A 17,117-nucleotide genomic window follows, 5' to 3' on the forward strand; every position below is an offset into this window, starting at 1 on the left:
ATAGCCGTAAACCACGAGACAAAGTCAGAATATTAGAGGCAGGGGATTTGGCTATCCGTGCTGTATGGGTTTTTAAGGTCGAGGTTGGATTCGCTCTGTCAGATTGACCGACTAGAGACGAATTTGGGACAAACGCGGTTATGTAAGCATTTGCGCCTGGTAATAAGCAACCAAAGGTCATTCCCGACGAAAAATATTAGCAACACAACACAGGGTAGTTAGCTTGTAGGTTTGCATACGCAAACACCACAATTCTTAAGAAATATCTTCACGAGAAATGAGACAAGGTTAGGCATTACTGTCAATACTGTGGACTGATCTAAATACCTATCTTTTCTTTGCTCAATCTTTCTTCCTGTTCATAGTCTCTCGGCTCTCCCAAGCCTGTACCACATTGCGCCTGCTTGTCGTTTCATCTTGCCACGAAACTCGACACATCGTAAGACTCGCAGCTACACCCAAAGATCTCGGTCGGCCAATGGGGACCGATAGTATAGTTTAGGTCCACATCCCCAGGGCGATGAAGGCTCGCGCGAACCATCTTCCAGGTGTTTGCTACCTGTTTGACCCAAAGCTCATCAGTCGCAGCGTCGTACTCTTTGACCTTGATCCATCCGTACGCTCCGCCAGGAAGTTCCTTGGTCTGATCCCGAATAATCTAGATCCGAGACAGAAACTCGGGGTCCGGGGCTTGCAGGAACTTTGAACCATTCCCTGGCTGCTTCTGATGGTGAAAAAGATGTTCGACTTCATCCCAAGTGAGTGGTCGGAATTCAACTTCCTGGGTCTCGAGGTAGACACGAAAACCGGCCCACTGACCGCCTTGAGAATACTCCTGCTGGCGCGGGTTGCGTCGGTCACGGCGAGTTTTGCTGTATCCGTGTAGGCCAACCATCGGGATCTCGTAACGATCTTGGTAGTATTCAAACCGAGGATTAGTCCAACGGAGTCCTGCATGGTGAACAGGCTGGCCGAGACTTCCGGATGCCTGGCCAGTTGGTCGATGTTCTGGCTGGGGGCCAAACTGCTGAAAAGAGTTGATATACCACCCTGGAGCAGTCTCAATGACAAGGCCAATTTCCCAAAGAGACCCTAGCTCTTGGGCGACGGTAAAGCTTGTTTCGAATGATAGGCTCTCCTCATAGGCGGTATCAAGTGGATCATGGGACATTACATCAATAGCCCATGGGCGCCGCAAACCTCGAATTGTTCTCTGCAGATAATCGTATGAACCCCACCCAATTGTATAAGGGAGAAGGGACACGAGCCGACGGACGCCATAAAGGTTGGGAAGCTGGGGGGTCTTAAGGAAGTCCGGAATGTTCATGCCATGGACCAAAAGAGTGTCGCGTTCAACGTCGAAGGTAAACTTTTGACCAGTGGCGGCATAGCCAGTAAGAGGTCGAGTCTTGAGAAGGAGGTTTCGGAATTTATGGCATACCCCCATGATAGCGATAGTCGCGGCACGCTCGTTGGGGTTCGTCATCCATCCGACCACGTGGAGGTCCTCTGGGAGGACCATTGGAGGAATCGCCAACTGGATAATCTTCATTAGAATCTCCACGGGAAGATCCAGTAACCCAGGGCCTGTCATCTTGGGCGTTGGTATATGCTGAGAGCGAAAGTCTTTTGCTTGCCTCTCACGGTTCTCTGATTATGAGGTGTGTCGAAAGAAGACGCGGGATAATGGAGGGACTTGGGTATGGTTTGTCAACTGAGGGCACTGAGGTTAGCTTGAGACTGTAGCAGAAGACAATCGAAGCTTCCTGCTTACTATTGATATCAAGATCTTGACCCACTGTCACGATGTTTTAAAATTCGCGGTTGACAGATGGCCAAGGACGAGGGTAGAGACGATGACCAGTAGTTAAGAGGCTGGAAAGAACCGAGGTTATGGTAGTAGACGCAGAGTTGCAGGTGTATAGAATGGTTGATGAGAGAAAGTTGTCAGTGTTGGGACCTTCTAGTGTCCGAAATTGCTGAGACGAAGATGGCGAGGAAAGAAAGTTCTCGGGATGTCGAAAGCAGAGAGATGGGACAACAAGGCTTGTGCTTTAGGCAGTAAACTTGAAATCTTCTGGCACTGGCATAACTCAAACCATTTACCAGTGGCAGTCCGGTCTCGTGATAGAGATTCAAACAATGTTGTTTGCTAAAGGACTTGTGGGTCATTGAGGGCGAGTGACAGAGGAACCAGCTGTTGGTGAACACAAGGCCCGGTTTAATGGAGAATTATACAAGGGAGTCCTTAGTATTATGATTGGCTTTGAACAACAGACGACGATATGAAAGACATCTTGGTTGTTCAATTCAGAACATGAAACATGAGCAACGAATCGCGACGCGTTCGAGAACACGGCAAGGCCCCAGGTTTAGATTTGGGTGTGCGCTACTCTAAACAAGCTTCTCTAAGCTTGAGCTGACATCTCAGTACTCAGTATACCTCAAAATCCTCAACCAGATGCTCCGCGTCATGAAACAACATGTCCAAGTCAAGCCCATACAAATAACATTCACCCACCAACACCCACCCTTCTTCCTCCCTCTTCCTCAATAGCAACGGCTCAGTCGACCCAGGGAAGTAAACGACCCTATCTCCCGCTTTAGCTCTCGGACTTGCTAGTCCCAACGATCCCTTCTGACTAGTGAAGAGACATCGACCATAACTCGCAAAAGTGAACTTTTTGGAGAACTCTCTGAGATTATACCCAATAATCTCGGGCTCTTCATCGGACTGTTCTTCAGAACTCGTTTCGGGGTCATTTTCTTCCGAGTCCTTGCCGACGCTTAACCACCAGAGATAGAATTCGTGGTCTCGAAGAAACATTGATGGATCTGCTGGTTCAAGAATACCCGCACCGCAGTGTCGATACCATTGCGTGAAGCCCACGCCGGTGCCAAAGAGCTCAGAGCCATGAGTTGCTATCAGTGTCCTTGCAAAGGCCTTGCTCAATGAAGACTTCGAATCCTTCCACTCCGGAACTAGTTTGATAGCAAGAGTCTCCCACTCCTTCATTACCATTCCGAAGCCTGTAGTTCCCGGTGCATGACCAACACCAGCTTCAAGCTCCGGCCCAACCTCCCGAATCGTATCAACCATCTTTCCCCTGATTGTCAGAGTGCCATGTTCCGAGAACTTCAAGCCTGGGAGATACTCAGTCCCAAGAAGTTCCCTGGAAAAGCTAAGCTGCGTTCCGTCTGCACACCGAACATCGTAATTCTCCTCCGCATCTTTTCGGTATGGTGCGTACCAATTCCGCTCAGGAAGACTCTTGGTTGAAGTATCCGTGAAGTCTGGGACCCAAGACGGAAGGTTTGGATAACTGCGCTTTGCACCGACAATTTCAAGGATACGAAGATCTTTGGTGAGTTTGATGACAGCTTCTGTGAACTGTCTGAAGATATCTTCCACGGGAAGGTCGTAGTCAACTGGTATGAACCCCGGTTCGAACAAACCCAAGATACCGTAGATTCTATCTCGAATCTCCGTAGTTTGACAAACCCGGCTGTACCTCAGAACGCTCATCGGATCACTCCCAACCCCAAGCATCCTCAGACTCCAAACATGACTATCTGGATCAAACCCCTTGAGCGGATGATCACCCCCACCGCTACGCGAAGTTGATAGCCCCTTAGCACCACCCGAAAAGTCAGGCTTCCAACCAGCCTCCATGTTCCTCCACGGTGTCGCTTCTTCTCCACACATCATGACCGCTCCTTTCGCAAGGGCTATCTCTTGAATCACCCATGTGCGGAAGAACCAAGGTCTTTTGACAAGGGCGCACCAAGCACGGCGTTTATCTTCTGGTGGAGGCGAATCTTCGTGGAACGAGTCGGGGATATTGTCGTCGTTAAGATGTTGGAATACGACGTGAGAGTCATCAGCTGCGTCGCCGAGCCATACTACGACTTGACGGGCTGATTTGTAGATGTCGCCCATGATTCGGACTTGTTGGTTTCGTTCGCCGTGAACGGATTGGTTGATGCATAGGGCGTCGACCCAGAGTGTCCGGATGGTGTCAGGAGAGCGAAGATGAATGAGCGCTGAGTGGAGGTTCGGTGTGATCAAGACATCCTGATCGTCTAGGGTGATATAATTGACGGGTGTTATGTCTCCCCAGACGTAGGAAAGAGCTTCGTAGTCGGGTTGGAAAGTGATGTCGCTGTCTACTAAGCGTCCGGCAAGAGGGCCTGTCCGTTTGCTTGATGGAAGCAGTTCAAGAAGCCGAAAGGAACTGCTTCCACCGAGAGGCTGATACAAATCTGTCGAGGACGCAATTCCCAAAGGAGAAGATGGCACTGGGTTATCTACCTTCTCCAGAGTTGCGTAAGGGACCTCCTGTCTGCTTTTGACCATACTCTCAATTTTCTGATCCCAAGCTTGTCTCTCAACCGCCACCGTCTGCGCAATGCGGTTCCTCACCTCAGTATACGACGGCAAGGCCCACCCCTGATGACCAGATATCTTCCTCTCCACCATTCCGACAATCTCCAGCCACTCATCAATACATCGAAATGACCCTCGGCCACCTTTCCTTATCACAGTGCGTGCATCAGCATATAACCCAGGTAACGTAACATCAGCCCCCGCCTCCAACAGCATCTTGATAACCGGCAGGTTATGCTTGATGATAGCGGTATGAAGCCAACTGGTCTTTTTTGCCTGAAGATTCTTACGGTGGAGACTTCGTCTTGAGGTAAGAACCATGTCGATATGCGGACCCGGATACGCGGTGATGAGGTATTTGGTTTGGTCAAGGTACATGTTACCAGATGAGAGAAGCCACGTCGCCATCTCCCCCCAGGAATTCGGATCATCAGGTAACTTGGCACCATACTCACCAACGCACCAGCGCAAGAGACTCAACCGTCCTCTCTTCAGTGCTCTCTCCTGCAAGGCCACTGGGTCAAGTTTGATGTCATGAGAAACTAGCAACTTTGCCATATCAACACTCGACACCGAGGTTGGCACTTCTTCGAGTCGTGTCCCTGTGTCAAGCAGCCGTTTTGCTGCTTTAAGCTTATTATTCTGGGCGCAGTATCCCAGCACGGCCTGGTAGTCAGAACTTTCGAGATCGCTCGCGCGTTCCATGAAGGCTTCAAGAAACTCGAGGAGGTCATCATCATCATTTCCATAAGGGTCTCCTGCTATCGCGACTTCGATAGGTGTCATATCCCCGTTGGAACCTCCGCGGTTGAAAATACAGCGTCGACGGCAGCTGGCACTTTCACCGTGTTTGATGAGAGCCAAAGCGATATCGATGTTACGGCCTGCGGCTGCAGCATGCATCGCCGTTCCGAAAGTCGATCCCTCGCCTTGCCCTCCATCAACCATCCTGGGTCCAGCCACATCAGCAGCAGCACTATAAGCCAGCAGCTTCTTTACAACAACCAGCGCTCCTTTGCGACAGGCAATATGAAGCATCATCACAAGCCCCGCGTCGTCTTTGGGACACGAAAGCCCCTCCTCCAAGAGATACATCATGATAGCGCCCCAGGTAGCTTCGATATGAAGATCCCATAACGGCACGTCAAAGTTCACGCCAGGCGGCCAGCTAACCCACGTCATGTCGACTATCTCCTGAGGTGAGATCAGAGCGTCAAGGGTGACTTGAAGAAGATTGACGTGCTCCTTGGGCACATCTTCCACGGTATCTCTATCCTTAGCGGCCTTTCGGATCTTGGCAAGATGCTCTGGAGACCTGCGTTGTTGGACTGTCGAAATGTCCGCTCCAGCCTCGACCAAATAGCGGAAGAGCTCTTCATACCCCAGTATACAGGTATAGACAAGCGGTGAGTACCCCTCATCATCGAAGCAATTCACCGCTGCCCCGTGATCCATGAGCAACTTGACCATCTCCAATAGCTCAGGATTCGACTTTTTCGGGTCCTCGCCCAGATATCCCGGCTCAATCTTTGCCCTCTTGATCGCAACCTGCAACAAATCCCTCTCCCCAACGAACAAGTCCCCAGAGTCATCCTTCTCCAGAAGCGCACGCGCCAGTGGATATTCCACCCTCAGCTCTTTGGCAAGGCATTTACGCACGGCTTCGACCCAGTACGTTTTAAAAACAGACGATTGACTATACAGAGTGTAGAACTCGTCGAATTTTATGTTTTCGAGATCAGTGAGAATTTCATCTCTTTCTGCGGAAGGTTTTCGACTGCAGAGGTTGAGAAGCCATTTCCCTGCGATTTCTTCTGGTGAGGCCATTTTTGATGATTACGGTGAGTGACATCAAGTCAGTCTGGCTGACGATGTTGAGAATCTCTCTGCCTTGCAAGTGGGGCTGATGGATCCTGGTTATAATAATTTAGCGCTATATCCATAATCTCACGGTTTCGTTCTTGAGTTACAATATTAGTTAACATTCTACATGAAACGGCTACACGATTGATTGGAAATAAGCAATATCGAATCTTGCACGGTGTTTAGTCTGCGGCTTATCCCTCAACTGGATTTCGTCCGGCATCCAGGCAATCCCATCACCAAACTCTTAACAAAAGATCAACCTTGATCCCAGGCTAAGTAATACTCCAATCCGAGCACGGCAAGTTAAAAATCATCAACTAAGTACATACTGATAAATCCTTCCTTCATGTAGCACTCAATCTGATAGGCCAGCAAAGTTCGGCCGCCGATCACAATCCTCCTGCAGATCTGGGGGGACCCTGAAGCCACGCCCACTGGGTTCTTAGTCTCAGCGCCACGATCCGTTTCTGTCTCTGATCTGTCAATTGCCTTGTTCCAATCGAGTCTAACCACATGAAACGGCACAGTTGTTTTAGTTATTCCAGCGGTTATCTCGCTGTCATGTGGCGCTCATGGTTTGCTTAGACCTGGACTTTTTGAAATTCTACCCCGGATTTGGGTCTAGTCAGTACGCGAGCCATGTGTTCGTTCCAAGGCCATGGTCAAGGAAATGGAGAATGCAACTCGCAATAGGTATTTAACTAACGTCCTCTGTGCCGAATTAAACTCCCAGCCACAAATCTCAACTGCAAACAACACGTGCAGTATTTAACAACCTCGTGCCCTTCATCATGGATACTCCCCTCGCTTGGCCCATTTCTCTATATTTTTTATTCATTGATCTTTATTATGGGCCACTATGGGTTTTTAGTACCGGACAGCTATGTCCACGAAGTTCCTGGAGAAGTAGACATGAATACCGCCAGCATTCTTTGGGGCTTTTCTCTTGGAGTTGCTGTCTTTTCAGTTGCCAAAGCATCGAAGCAGAGTTGGAAGGTATGGAAGAGATGTCGGCGGGTGACATCTTATGTTGCGATGATCTGGGCGGTTTGGCTCAGCAGTATGGTCCTTGGCTGTTTAGCTTGGGGATTTCAGCGGCAGTACATCGTCCCAAGGTGAGCTTCACCTATGAGTAAGGCGGCAGTACGTGCATTAGCTGACTTCGACATACTTAGCTTTGGCTTTTACTTCTCCGTTGGTTCGTCAAGCCCCCTACGTATGTACAAAGACCTTATGGAAACCAGCTCTGTTTTGGGCTCTTCAAGTCCAGTTTCTTCTTCAGATCATTCTCAACCGGCTCGGTCTCCTGATGCTAGTCCGCGGCCAAGCCGCGCGTCTTAAATGGATTGTGTTTGCGATTATCCTGGCAGTCAATATCAGCGTCTTTGTCATTTGGATGCCAGCACGCCTGCAGATCAGCGACAGATGGATATGGTTGAATAATATCTGGGATAGATGTGAGAAAGTCATCTTTGCACTGGTCGATGGAGCGTTGAATGCATATTTTATCTACCTCGTTCGGTCGAGACTTATCGAGAATGGGTTAACAAAGTATATTCCCCTGTATCGGATGAATCTCTTTCTCATTTTCATCTCCCTTTCATTAGATGTAAGTAAACTAACCTGGATTTATATCTCATCCTTTAACATACTCCAGGTTGTCCTAGTTGGCCTCATGTCTCTGCCAAGTACCTTGGTGTATGTGTTCTTGTAACCCACAGCTTGTTGGCCTTTACTAACGATACCCAGCTACCTCTCGTTCCACCCAGTCTGCTACCTTCTCAAACTCCAAATCGAGATGAAAATGGCCGAACTCATCTCAAAGATCATCCGTTCATCAGGCACAACAGAAAAAGAAACCTACTCTCACCCCTCAAGCGCGAACCCTGCAATGGTTATGGCAACAAATCCTTTAACAAAGCCATCTTCCACCTATTCGGGTGTCTTCGGAGCATTACATGGAAACATCACCACACTCGTCGAAGCTGGCGACCGCGACAGCTCCTTTGAGATAGAGCTTCCAGGGCGCGGAAGCCAAAGTGGGATCATTAGGACGGTTGAGACGACGGTTGCAACAACGGTTGCGACAGCACCAGCTCCGTTGAATTATTTTCATTATACAAACAGCGCAGCGAGCTCGACGGTTGGATTGGCTTTTTAGTACATACACTACATACTAGCAAGGCGTAGGATTAAAAACATTGACTCAATTTACGTAAATGCTACTAACTACTGTCATCATCATAGACCAACGCCCAAAATGCAAATATTGGTAGTCCTCATTCCCGCGAATAAACAAGCTTTCCGCCACTGACCTTCCCGTCCCTCACGTCAGCGAGTCCCCTCAAAACGCCCTCCAAGCCACTGCCCCCTCTGTTCAGAAAAACACGAGGCGGCTTGACTAGTCCCCCTTGGATGAGCTTCTCGGCCACTGTAACAAACTTCTTCTGGAATGCAAAGTCCGCTGGCACGGCCTCATAAAACTTGTTCTCGTACATCCACGGATTGCCGGTGGCTGAGTATGCGAGGATAGATTCGGCTGTGACGTCGGGGTTGAGGCGTTTGACTTCGCGCTCCAGGCCGGGGTTGAGGGCGATGTAGATCGCGGAGGGGGATTTTTGGAGGATTGCGGCAGAGGTTGTGATGCTGGTCAAGTTGGGATGGGTGTCGAAGACGTGGAGAATGGGACCGCCTGATAATTTGAGGATGTCGTCGACCAGAGTTTGAGACTTGTAGTCTAGGACGTGATCGGCACCCAGGGACTTTACGTAATCTGCGTTATTTGGTGACGAAGTAGTAATGACTGTAGCACCACCGAGCTTTGCGAGCTGGATTGCTGTGATCCCCATGGCTGTACTGCCACCATAGATGAAGATATGGAAGGGCTCCTTTGCTGGTGCATCTGGAAGCGGAAGATGCAGATGCTGGTATAAGCCAACACCCTATCAGAATTCTCATTAGCAGAAACCAACGGCTTGCAAAGGGACCCAGCATACCATCGTGGATGAGCGCAACACCCTGAGTTGCAGCATCTTCGTCACTCATATTATCAGGGATCTTCATCTGAATATCTCCCTGGACATGAATCATGTGCGCAAAAGCACCATCATGCTTCCGCAGAATGTTTCTAAAGCATGTCAAAACTGGCCATATGCCAATATCTCAAAGGCTTTACATACTGCCCGACGACACCGCCAGCAATGCGATCCCCAACTTTGAAGTCCCTCTCCACTCCAGGTCCAACCTCTACAACAACACCTGCATAGTCCGTTCCAACGATAGTACCAGAGCAGCTCTCCTCACCTTCTAGGCCAAGGTGGTAAGCATCGTCTGGGTTCATAGCCCACGCAGTGGGTCTGACTCTAATGTAGCCAGGCTCGAGCTCTGGCACAGGGATATCCTGTACCTCAGCGTGGCCTGGGCGGATATTAACGAGCGCTTTTGTCGTACTCATCATTTGTATAAGAAATCGATGCTATTCTGTTGATGTTGACAATGAGGGGTCGACTGCTGCCTATAAATACAGGTCCAAGGTGAGAATTACGTGATGTGATAAGATATGCCTGACTAATTGTCATGTCACAACGTATGTCAGCCGTCGAGTCGCAACGTTATTTTGATCTGCTTATCAATGGTCGTGCGTCTTCAGTTTATCCGCTCAATTTATAGTAGTTGGGACAACATTAGAATGATGTTTCTATTATAAAGAGAGGAACTACGAATACAAGTATTAGACCATCTAAATATTGGGTCACAGACAATCCAGTCAGTGAGACTTAGTAGTTGAATAAAACTGTGGTAAATTAAGTTAGATTTAATACAAGTATAAGTAAATAAATATATCAACCACAGTATTATTAAAAAGTTATTATAAACTCTATATAATCTTTCTTATATAGAGTACTAGCTTGTTGATTAGAATATCTGTCCCCTCTCTACCCTGCAAGCCTCGGTTTATTTTGCTCCCCCACCAATCAAGTCCGGGGTAACCAGACTAATCTCCCTTCCCCACACCCCGCAAACCTCGGCTGATTTGACTTGGCTTCCAGTTAAGTCTGGGGTATATAGATAGCCCATCTCCTCTTTACTTTCTCCTCCATTATCTTGTCCCATACTCACACACACATTCTCAATTAATCATCATGTCAGGTCCTGGTGTTGGTTTTGAGTATCCGCCCGTCAAGGTAACGTGGCTACAGCGCGATGTCCTCCTTTTCGCCAACACCATCGGCGCTACAGTCGATGAGCTGCACTTCCTCTACGTGTGTCGCCATCATGCCTGGAAACACTGAACTTGTACTGACAAAATACAGGAGTTTCATCCGAAATTCGCCGTTTTCCCTACCTACCCCGTCATCCTTCGTAAGTCTCGCTTCTCGCTACTCCAGCCTTTCCCCGCAGTCATTAACCAACCCCAGCCTTCAAGAAGGATTCCCAGGAAGTAGTCGATTACTACAAGGAAAGCAAAGCGGTTCAGATCCCCGGTGTCCCTAAACTCGACTACACACGTGTTGTCGACGGCCAGCGGAAGATCCAATTCCTCAAGCCCCTCCCAACCAGCTCTGCAGGCCGCAATTTCGAAACCCGCCAGAAAGTCGTCGGTGTCTACGATAAGGGTCGCCCAGGCACTGTCCTGGAGACGCAGATGGACCTTGTTGATGTAGATTCTGGTGAGGTGCACGCCCGCGTTACGAGCAGCGGCTTCTTCATCGGCCAAGGCAACTGGGGAGGCCCCAAGGGCCCGGCGACGGAGAACTACCCTCCGCCGAAGGACAAGGCGCCTGATGCTACAATCGAGGTGCAAACCACGGCCGAGACGGCGATGTTGTACAGACTGAATGGCGACTACAACCCGCTGCATGCTGATCCTGAGCCTGGGAAGAAAATGGGCTTTGGAGGAACAATCATACATGGGCTGTATTCGTGGAATTCTACAGCTCATTCGCTCTTGAAAGAGCTGGGTGGCGGCGACCCTGCCAACATCAAGGAGTATCAAGCGAGGTTTGCCAGTCCTGTGAGACCGGGTGATAAGCTGGTTACTCATGCGTGGGTTATGGGGACCAACCAGGATGGCTGGTCCGAGGTGAGATTTGTTACGCAAGTCGCCGGTGGTAAGGTCGTTTTGAGTAATGGATTGGCTTTGATCAAGGTTACCGGTCAGGATAAGAGTAAACTGTGAATGTTTTCACTCAATAGAGAGATGCTCATTAATCTGCCTGCCCTTATGTCTCTAGTTGAAGCGAAGAACAGAAAGCAAAAGACAAATTCTAAGTGCGTTGGTTACCTGTCTATACTGAACTTTGGAACCTTAGAAGTTCTTTTCTAGAGCACCAAAACAAATATTTCGGTGTAAAGGAAGGCGATACATAAATGACAAAAACTCAGCTCTCTTTCCATGGATATTAGATCTACCATACCACGATCTTGCATCAATGATAAGAGTGTTTCTGTGTATACGGCAGAGACTATGAGGTCACCTATTCTCCACCTCAAGCTCGGGCATAGTCGACTAGATGCCTTCTTCTCACATTTTGACCATGGCCTTAACAATCCTTTTCAGGGTAGGCATAGATCAATTACTGGTATGGTTATCTTGCAATATAGCCACGTTCCAAATGTCTGTAAAAGCTGATACGGAGGCATATGTCAAATCAAGTTAGAACGATCAATTGAGAAAGGCATACAAAAGTTCGACGGTGAGGTGATCTTGTCACTAAGGCACGAGCGCAGCAAACACTCATGCTTCACATCAGACCAATGAGCAATCCTCGTGTGTAGACGAAGCCTGATGCGACAAAAGTATCGTCGTTTTGATAGATCACGGACCCCACGTCCGATAAATTTAAAAACAGATGATAATTTACAGTGAATAGTACGGTTACAACAGATCAGTCAAGGTGGTACCAGGATTTGGCACGGTTCACCTGGGGATGGACTGGACAATTATGAGGCCCTTCGTGTATGAGTGGCGTTCAATGCGGGTTGGTGGCGGGAAGGGCTATTGGCTCGCTCCGACAATTCACCTTCGGCTATGTCAAGCGGCAGTTGATCCTTGATCACATCGTCACCTGAAAAAATGCAGCGAGCGCATAATGTCTACTCGTCATATGCCAGTTTACTTCATTCAAGAACATCAAGAAATAGAATGCTGTGGAATGCTTGCAGTGTGACGGGCGAAAATGATATATCGTAATGCTGCTATGCTATGTAACGCTATGCTATGGCACTTATCTACCCCAATTTGGTGGGGACTAATCCCACTCCAGCTCACCCATCCTTGAATAACGACGATCATTACTGCTCAAGCAGCCGATGACATCCTCAGCCGTCGTTGCAACCTGCAGAATAGTAGCATCCTCTGTGCCAACGAACCCGGCCTGTGCAGCTTGACGAACCCAGTCCATCAAACCCTTGTAGAACCCGCATACGTCAAACACACAGATGCCGCATCGATGAATACCAAGCTGGTACCAAGTCGTCGTCTCAAGGAGTTCCTCCAAGGTACCGTATCCCCCACTAAGAGCTACAAAGCCACTCCCTGGAGCACCACCAATAACCGCCTCGATCATGAGTCTCTTGCGTGTATGCATGTCTTTGACCACTGTTCTACTCCCGAACTTTGAAGGATCGGCCCGTTTCTTGGTGAGTCTTTCTTCGTACTTGGCGAGTGCAACGGGAATGATGCCCTGGACGGCACTTGGACCTGAGAGTTGCACCAGAGTGCTGGCAATGGCACCCATGATCCCAGTTGTTCCGCCGCCGTAGACCAGTGTGTAGTTATTTTGGTGTAATGCAAATGCAAGCTTTTTGGCTGCATCTATGTGACCCGGATCATTCCCCGGCGAAGATCCACCACTAGTATAGGTCAGCGCAACGTCGCTAAATAGGAGAAAAGGGAGATCTACAATAGACCCACGACTCGAAACTTGGAGCTAGAGTTTAAAGTACCGTTGGTGGAGTCTTTGATGGTTCGCAGACTGTAGCATAGCTCGTTGAGCATTGAAATGGCAGGTATCTCGACATCCGACATCCACGACGCCTTGGTAGTGACGGGGAGGCTCATGCATACTACACCGGCTTGATGCAGGAATGGGTTCAGAACGGAGTATCCACTCGAGTTGATGGAAGCCGTACTGAAGGGTGTTTGCGTTCATGAGTGCGAGGCCCTTTTGGAATGACAACTGGCGCGCGTTGCATGACGAATCTGCTTCGAGATAGGGATAGAACTCCTGATACCCAATGGCCTTCCACACTCCCTTATGAAAGCATGCGTTGTCATCGAGCAGACTCTGCTGTAGGTCCCTCAGCGCCTCAAGTTCGGCCAGAAGACCGTTCTCGAGCATCTCACTGGCTCTAGAATAGATAGACTGCCAGTATGTGGACTGGCGCGGGATCAGGATTGCAGCCACAAACCGATACTGCCGGTTGAGTGCCTCATGCAGCAATGGTATCGCTAGAGAAGTCGATCCGCCGACAAGGATGGGGAGCTTTCCTCGGCTTGTGATTTCTTCCATCATGTCAGCAGCCATAGCCACGAAGTCATGAGGCTCCTCATCAGCCTCAAGATAGTCAATTAGGTGATGAGGAACACCATCCATCTCTTGATTCGTAGGCTTGGCGGTGATAATACTTCCCGCCTTGTAGCATTGTAGGCTGTCGACGGAGATAACCTCACTCGGAAAGGCCTTCGCAATGGCAACCCCTAGCTTGGTCTTACCAGAGGCGGTAGGGCCAAAGATAGCGATGCAGAGCTTTTGATTGGTTTGCATGGCTGTTCAACTGACAAGAATGATAAGAAAATGCAAGGAGATGAGTTGATAGGCAGGCCTTGAAAGAAGCAAAGTAGATTTCGATTTCGTTTAAATAGTCTACATCTAGTCCATACTCTCTACAATTTTCTCGCAAAAAGTGAAAGGCCTCATAGCGAAGCTCGTACCGAGACTTTCGTTCCGGTCCGAAACCCGATAGGAAACATAATCTTCTTGTTCCGTGATAAGTAGGGAGTACTTTCGCAAACTATCTTATGCATAACATCGAATAGGGAAAGTTTGTCACGGCTTCATAAGCCGGCAAACAGGGGTATTCGCAATTAAGATTTGAAGAGGTCAATCAGTGAAAGATAGACAGGGGTCTTCATAGCAATGCATGTCAGTGTCAGTATGGCGATCGGAATGGGGTTTCCGTGGTCAACTGCCGCTATTTGTACATTGCACCAGACGCGAATGGGGGTTCGTCATGCCTAGTTTCTTGGAGGTTGTTCAAGGGTTGTGTTGGTGAAGTCTATTCGCTGTCCATCGCCGAATGCCTAAGAACCAAGTTTTATGACATGGAATCTTGCGACGAAATAGGCAGGTCGCAAAGTATGAAGTGACGTTGGAGCTACCGACAGGGCCAAAGTCGATTAAGGTGGCTTACCTTGGAAATATTAACCTAAAGTGCCGAAGTTCCTTGATATCGTGCAATTTCAGATGAAGTCCTTCGCCATTCTTGATTTCATCCCTACTGCTTTTGTTTCACCATCTTGTTCCTCGCTTACAGGAGCCAGATCAAGTTTAACCCATACCATCACACGTATTAGCTCTCGCATTGTTCCTACGCTGGGCGAATCAACCAGCACGAATAGTAATACCTTGGACGTCAGACCAGTGTGCTAGGGTTTCTCATCTATACTTCACTTCTGCTATCTTCCAGGGTGCAGCTCTACTCTGCGTGTTCTCGAGCCATTGATGAATCCACCAGAAAGGACTGTTGGACCTCCTAGTTACTACTCTTATCGGCCGGAACCCTATCATTCCGGATAACAACAAGTCTCTTATAAACCACCCGTCTGTGTCGCTCCAGTTCATTCCGACACTGCCTACTATCTAAAATACCGTTTCGACAATGTACCCGACCTCACTGGCCATCGGAACCGGGGCATCATCGGGAGTACTTGCCCACCTTCTGATATTCAGAAAGGGGGAATGGGATCTTTACACCATCAAGATACTCCAAGGACTTCTCATGCTATTTGGACTCCTGGCACTAAGCTTCAAAAGGCTGGGGGCCACAGAAGATGGCTCACCGTATAGCCTTCTGGAATCCATCATAGCATCCATCTATATGGTGTCTTTCATGGTCTCGGGTGCCTTTTGCAGCATTTTCATTTACCGTATCAGCTTCTTCCACCGTCTGTACAAGTTTCCGGGTCCTTTCATGGCCAGAGCCTCCAACTTGTATCTCACCAAACGTTCCGTTGCTAGCTTTCAGCTTTATAGAGAGATTCAAGACCTTCATAGAAGATATGGTGATATTGTGCGCGTCGGCAAGTGTCAACGTCCTTGGAAAATACCTGGAAAGCCAATCTGATATTGTATAGGTCCCTCGGCACTATCTATCCTCGATGCCAAGGTCTTCCATGCAATACACTCCAACACTTCGCCCTGCAGTAAGGGACCTTGGTACAACATCGAACAGCCGGCCATCTCTCTCCACATGTCGCGGGACAAGAACGATCATGCCCGCAGGCGACGAGCCTGGGACAAGGCGTTCAGCTCAAAAGGTAATTATCCGCAAGCCACCTTTCACCTTCAAGAAGGCTAACTAGTTCCCCAAGCTCCTCGCGACTATGAGCCCCGTGTGGTCAAATACACCAGCCAGCTACTCGATCGACTAGTACAAACCCAAGACATCCCAATTGACATTGCAAAGTGGTTTAAGTTTTACAGCTTCGATATCATGGGTGACCTGGCTTTTGGTGAGAGCTTCAACATGCTGACTGACGGCGTTAAGCATCCGTTTATGGCACTAGTTGAGTCGCATATGGCGATGGCCGGTAGCTTTAGTCAACTAATCTGGATGTTTCCCCTGTTCAGGGCGATGCCATTCCTGGGTCGTGAAGATGCTATCTTCCAGAAATGGCTTGAGAATCAAGTTCGTCATCAAGAACAGGTCTGTCATTACAATGTTTAACACCCCGTGCAAAGGCTGATGTGGCGATACAGAACAAACCGGACATTCCAAATATCTTCTCGTGGCTTCTTGAGGATTATAAGTCGCAGCTACATCCAAAAGAGCAAGATTGGTTGAACCTACAAGCTGATATGCAACTTATAGCTGTTGCTGGAAGGTAAAGCAACGGTCCTTGCATGTAGAGTCTGTCGGCTGATCATGTATCCAGTGATACCACTTCTGTGACACTTACTTGCCTATTCTTCCTATTGGCTACCAACAAGGACGCATGCGTTCGGCTCCAAGAGGAGATTGACAACTTGTTTTCCAGCTTCTCACAACCTAACCACTCGAGCTTCTCCGACTTGACATACCTTCAAGCCTGTATTGATGAGACACTTCGACTCTTCCCTCCAGTACCATCTGGGCTGCAGCGTATGACACCTGCTGAAGGGCTACGAGTAGGTGACATCTTCATCCCTGGAGATACCATCGTGACTGTTCCATCCTACACACTCTATCGAGGTATGCAGCACCATGGGGGCAGATTACCGTTCAACACACCGTATCAAACTGACCTGGCCAACAGATGAACGGTACTTCACCTCTCCGGATGACTTCGTCCCAGAGCGCTGGACGACAAAACCAGAAATGGTAAAGGACGAGTCGGTATTTGCTCCATTCTCAGTTGGCAAGTCTCAATCGTCTCTGTAATGATATTTCTTGGATCATCAAGGCTAATCGCATTTTTCAGGACGCTATGCATGTGTAGGTAAGCAGTTGGGTCTCATGGAAGTTGGCTATGCTACGTGTATGATCTTAAACCGCTTTGATATATTCCTTTCTAGAGAGGGAACTACAAGCAATTCGGCGTTTCTCAAAGGTCTTAGAGATCATTTCACATTAGATGCGCTTCAGCTTAAAGTTGTACTTA

The 17,117-nt window shown here is 48.6% G+C and overlaps 6 protein-coding genes across 6 annotated transcripts; 2 read left to right on the plus strand and 4 right to left on the minus strand.

Annotated features, from left to right (window-relative positions):
- Nucleotides 1-658: 658 nt before the first annotated feature.
- J7337_005032 (uncharacterized protein) lies at nt 659-1,594 on the minus strand (the record flags this gene model as incomplete). The annotated part of the gene is made up of 1 exon (XM_044822716.1): nt 659-1,594. The coding sequence occupies one exon, from the start codon at nt 1,592-1,594 to the stop codon at nt 659-661; it is 936 nt and encodes a 311-aa protein (XP_044681207.1).
- An 840-nt stretch (nt 1,595-2,434) lies between these two features.
- On the minus strand, nt 2,435-6,214 carry J7337_005033 (uncharacterized protein; the record flags this gene model as incomplete). The annotated part of the gene is made up of 1 exon (XM_044822717.1): nt 2,435-6,214. One exon carries the CDS (start codon nt 6,212-6,214, stop codon nt 2,435-2,437), a length of 3,780 nt encoding a protein of 1,259 aa, XP_044681208.1.
- Nucleotides 6,215-8,532: 2,318 nt separating this feature from the next.
- Nucleotides 8,533-9,707, minus strand: J7337_005034 (uncharacterized protein; the record flags this gene model as incomplete). The annotated part of the gene is made up of 3 exons (XM_044822718.1): nt 8,533-9,155; nt 9,250-9,380; nt 9,433-9,707. 3 exons carry the CDS (start codon nt 9,705-9,707, stop codon nt 8,533-8,535), a joined length of 1,029 nt encoding a protein of 342 aa, XP_044681209.1.
- A 688-nt stretch (nt 9,708-10,395) lies between these two features.
- Nucleotides 10,396-11,432, plus strand: J7337_005035 (uncharacterized protein; the record flags this gene model as incomplete). Its single annotated transcript, XM_044822719.1, has 3 exons — nt 10,396-10,515; nt 10,567-10,615; nt 10,672-11,432. The coding sequence occupies 3 exons, from the start codon at nt 10,396-10,398 to the stop codon at nt 11,430-11,432; spliced, it is 930 nt and encodes a 309-aa protein (XP_044681210.1).
- Nucleotides 11,433-12,504: 1,072 nt separating this feature from the next.
- Nucleotides 12,505-14,022, minus strand: J7337_005036 (uncharacterized protein; the record flags this gene model as incomplete). Its single annotated transcript, XM_044822720.1, has 2 exons — nt 12,505-13,108; nt 13,202-14,022. 2 exons carry the CDS (start codon nt 14,020-14,022, stop codon nt 12,505-12,507), a joined length of 1,425 nt encoding a protein of 474 aa, XP_044681211.1.
- Nucleotides 14,023-15,727: 1,705 nt separating this feature from the next.
- J7337_005037 (uncharacterized protein) lies at nt 15,728-16,897 on the plus strand (the record flags this gene model as incomplete). The annotated part of the gene is made up of 5 exons (XM_044822721.1): nt 15,728-15,794; nt 15,849-16,183; nt 16,237-16,361; nt 16,413-16,708; nt 16,773-16,897. 5 exons carry the CDS (start codon nt 15,728-15,730, stop codon nt 16,895-16,897), a joined length of 948 nt encoding a protein of 315 aa, XP_044681212.1.
- Between the last annotated feature and the right edge of the window lie 220 nt (nt 16,898-17,117).

Source organism: Fusarium musae, chromosome 4 (genome assembly GCF_019915245.1).
Source record: "Fusarium musae strain F31 chromosome 4, whole genome shotgun sequence".
Lineage (NCBI taxonomy): Eukaryota > Fungi > Ascomycota > Sordariomycetes > Hypocreales > Nectriaceae > Fusarium > Fusarium musae.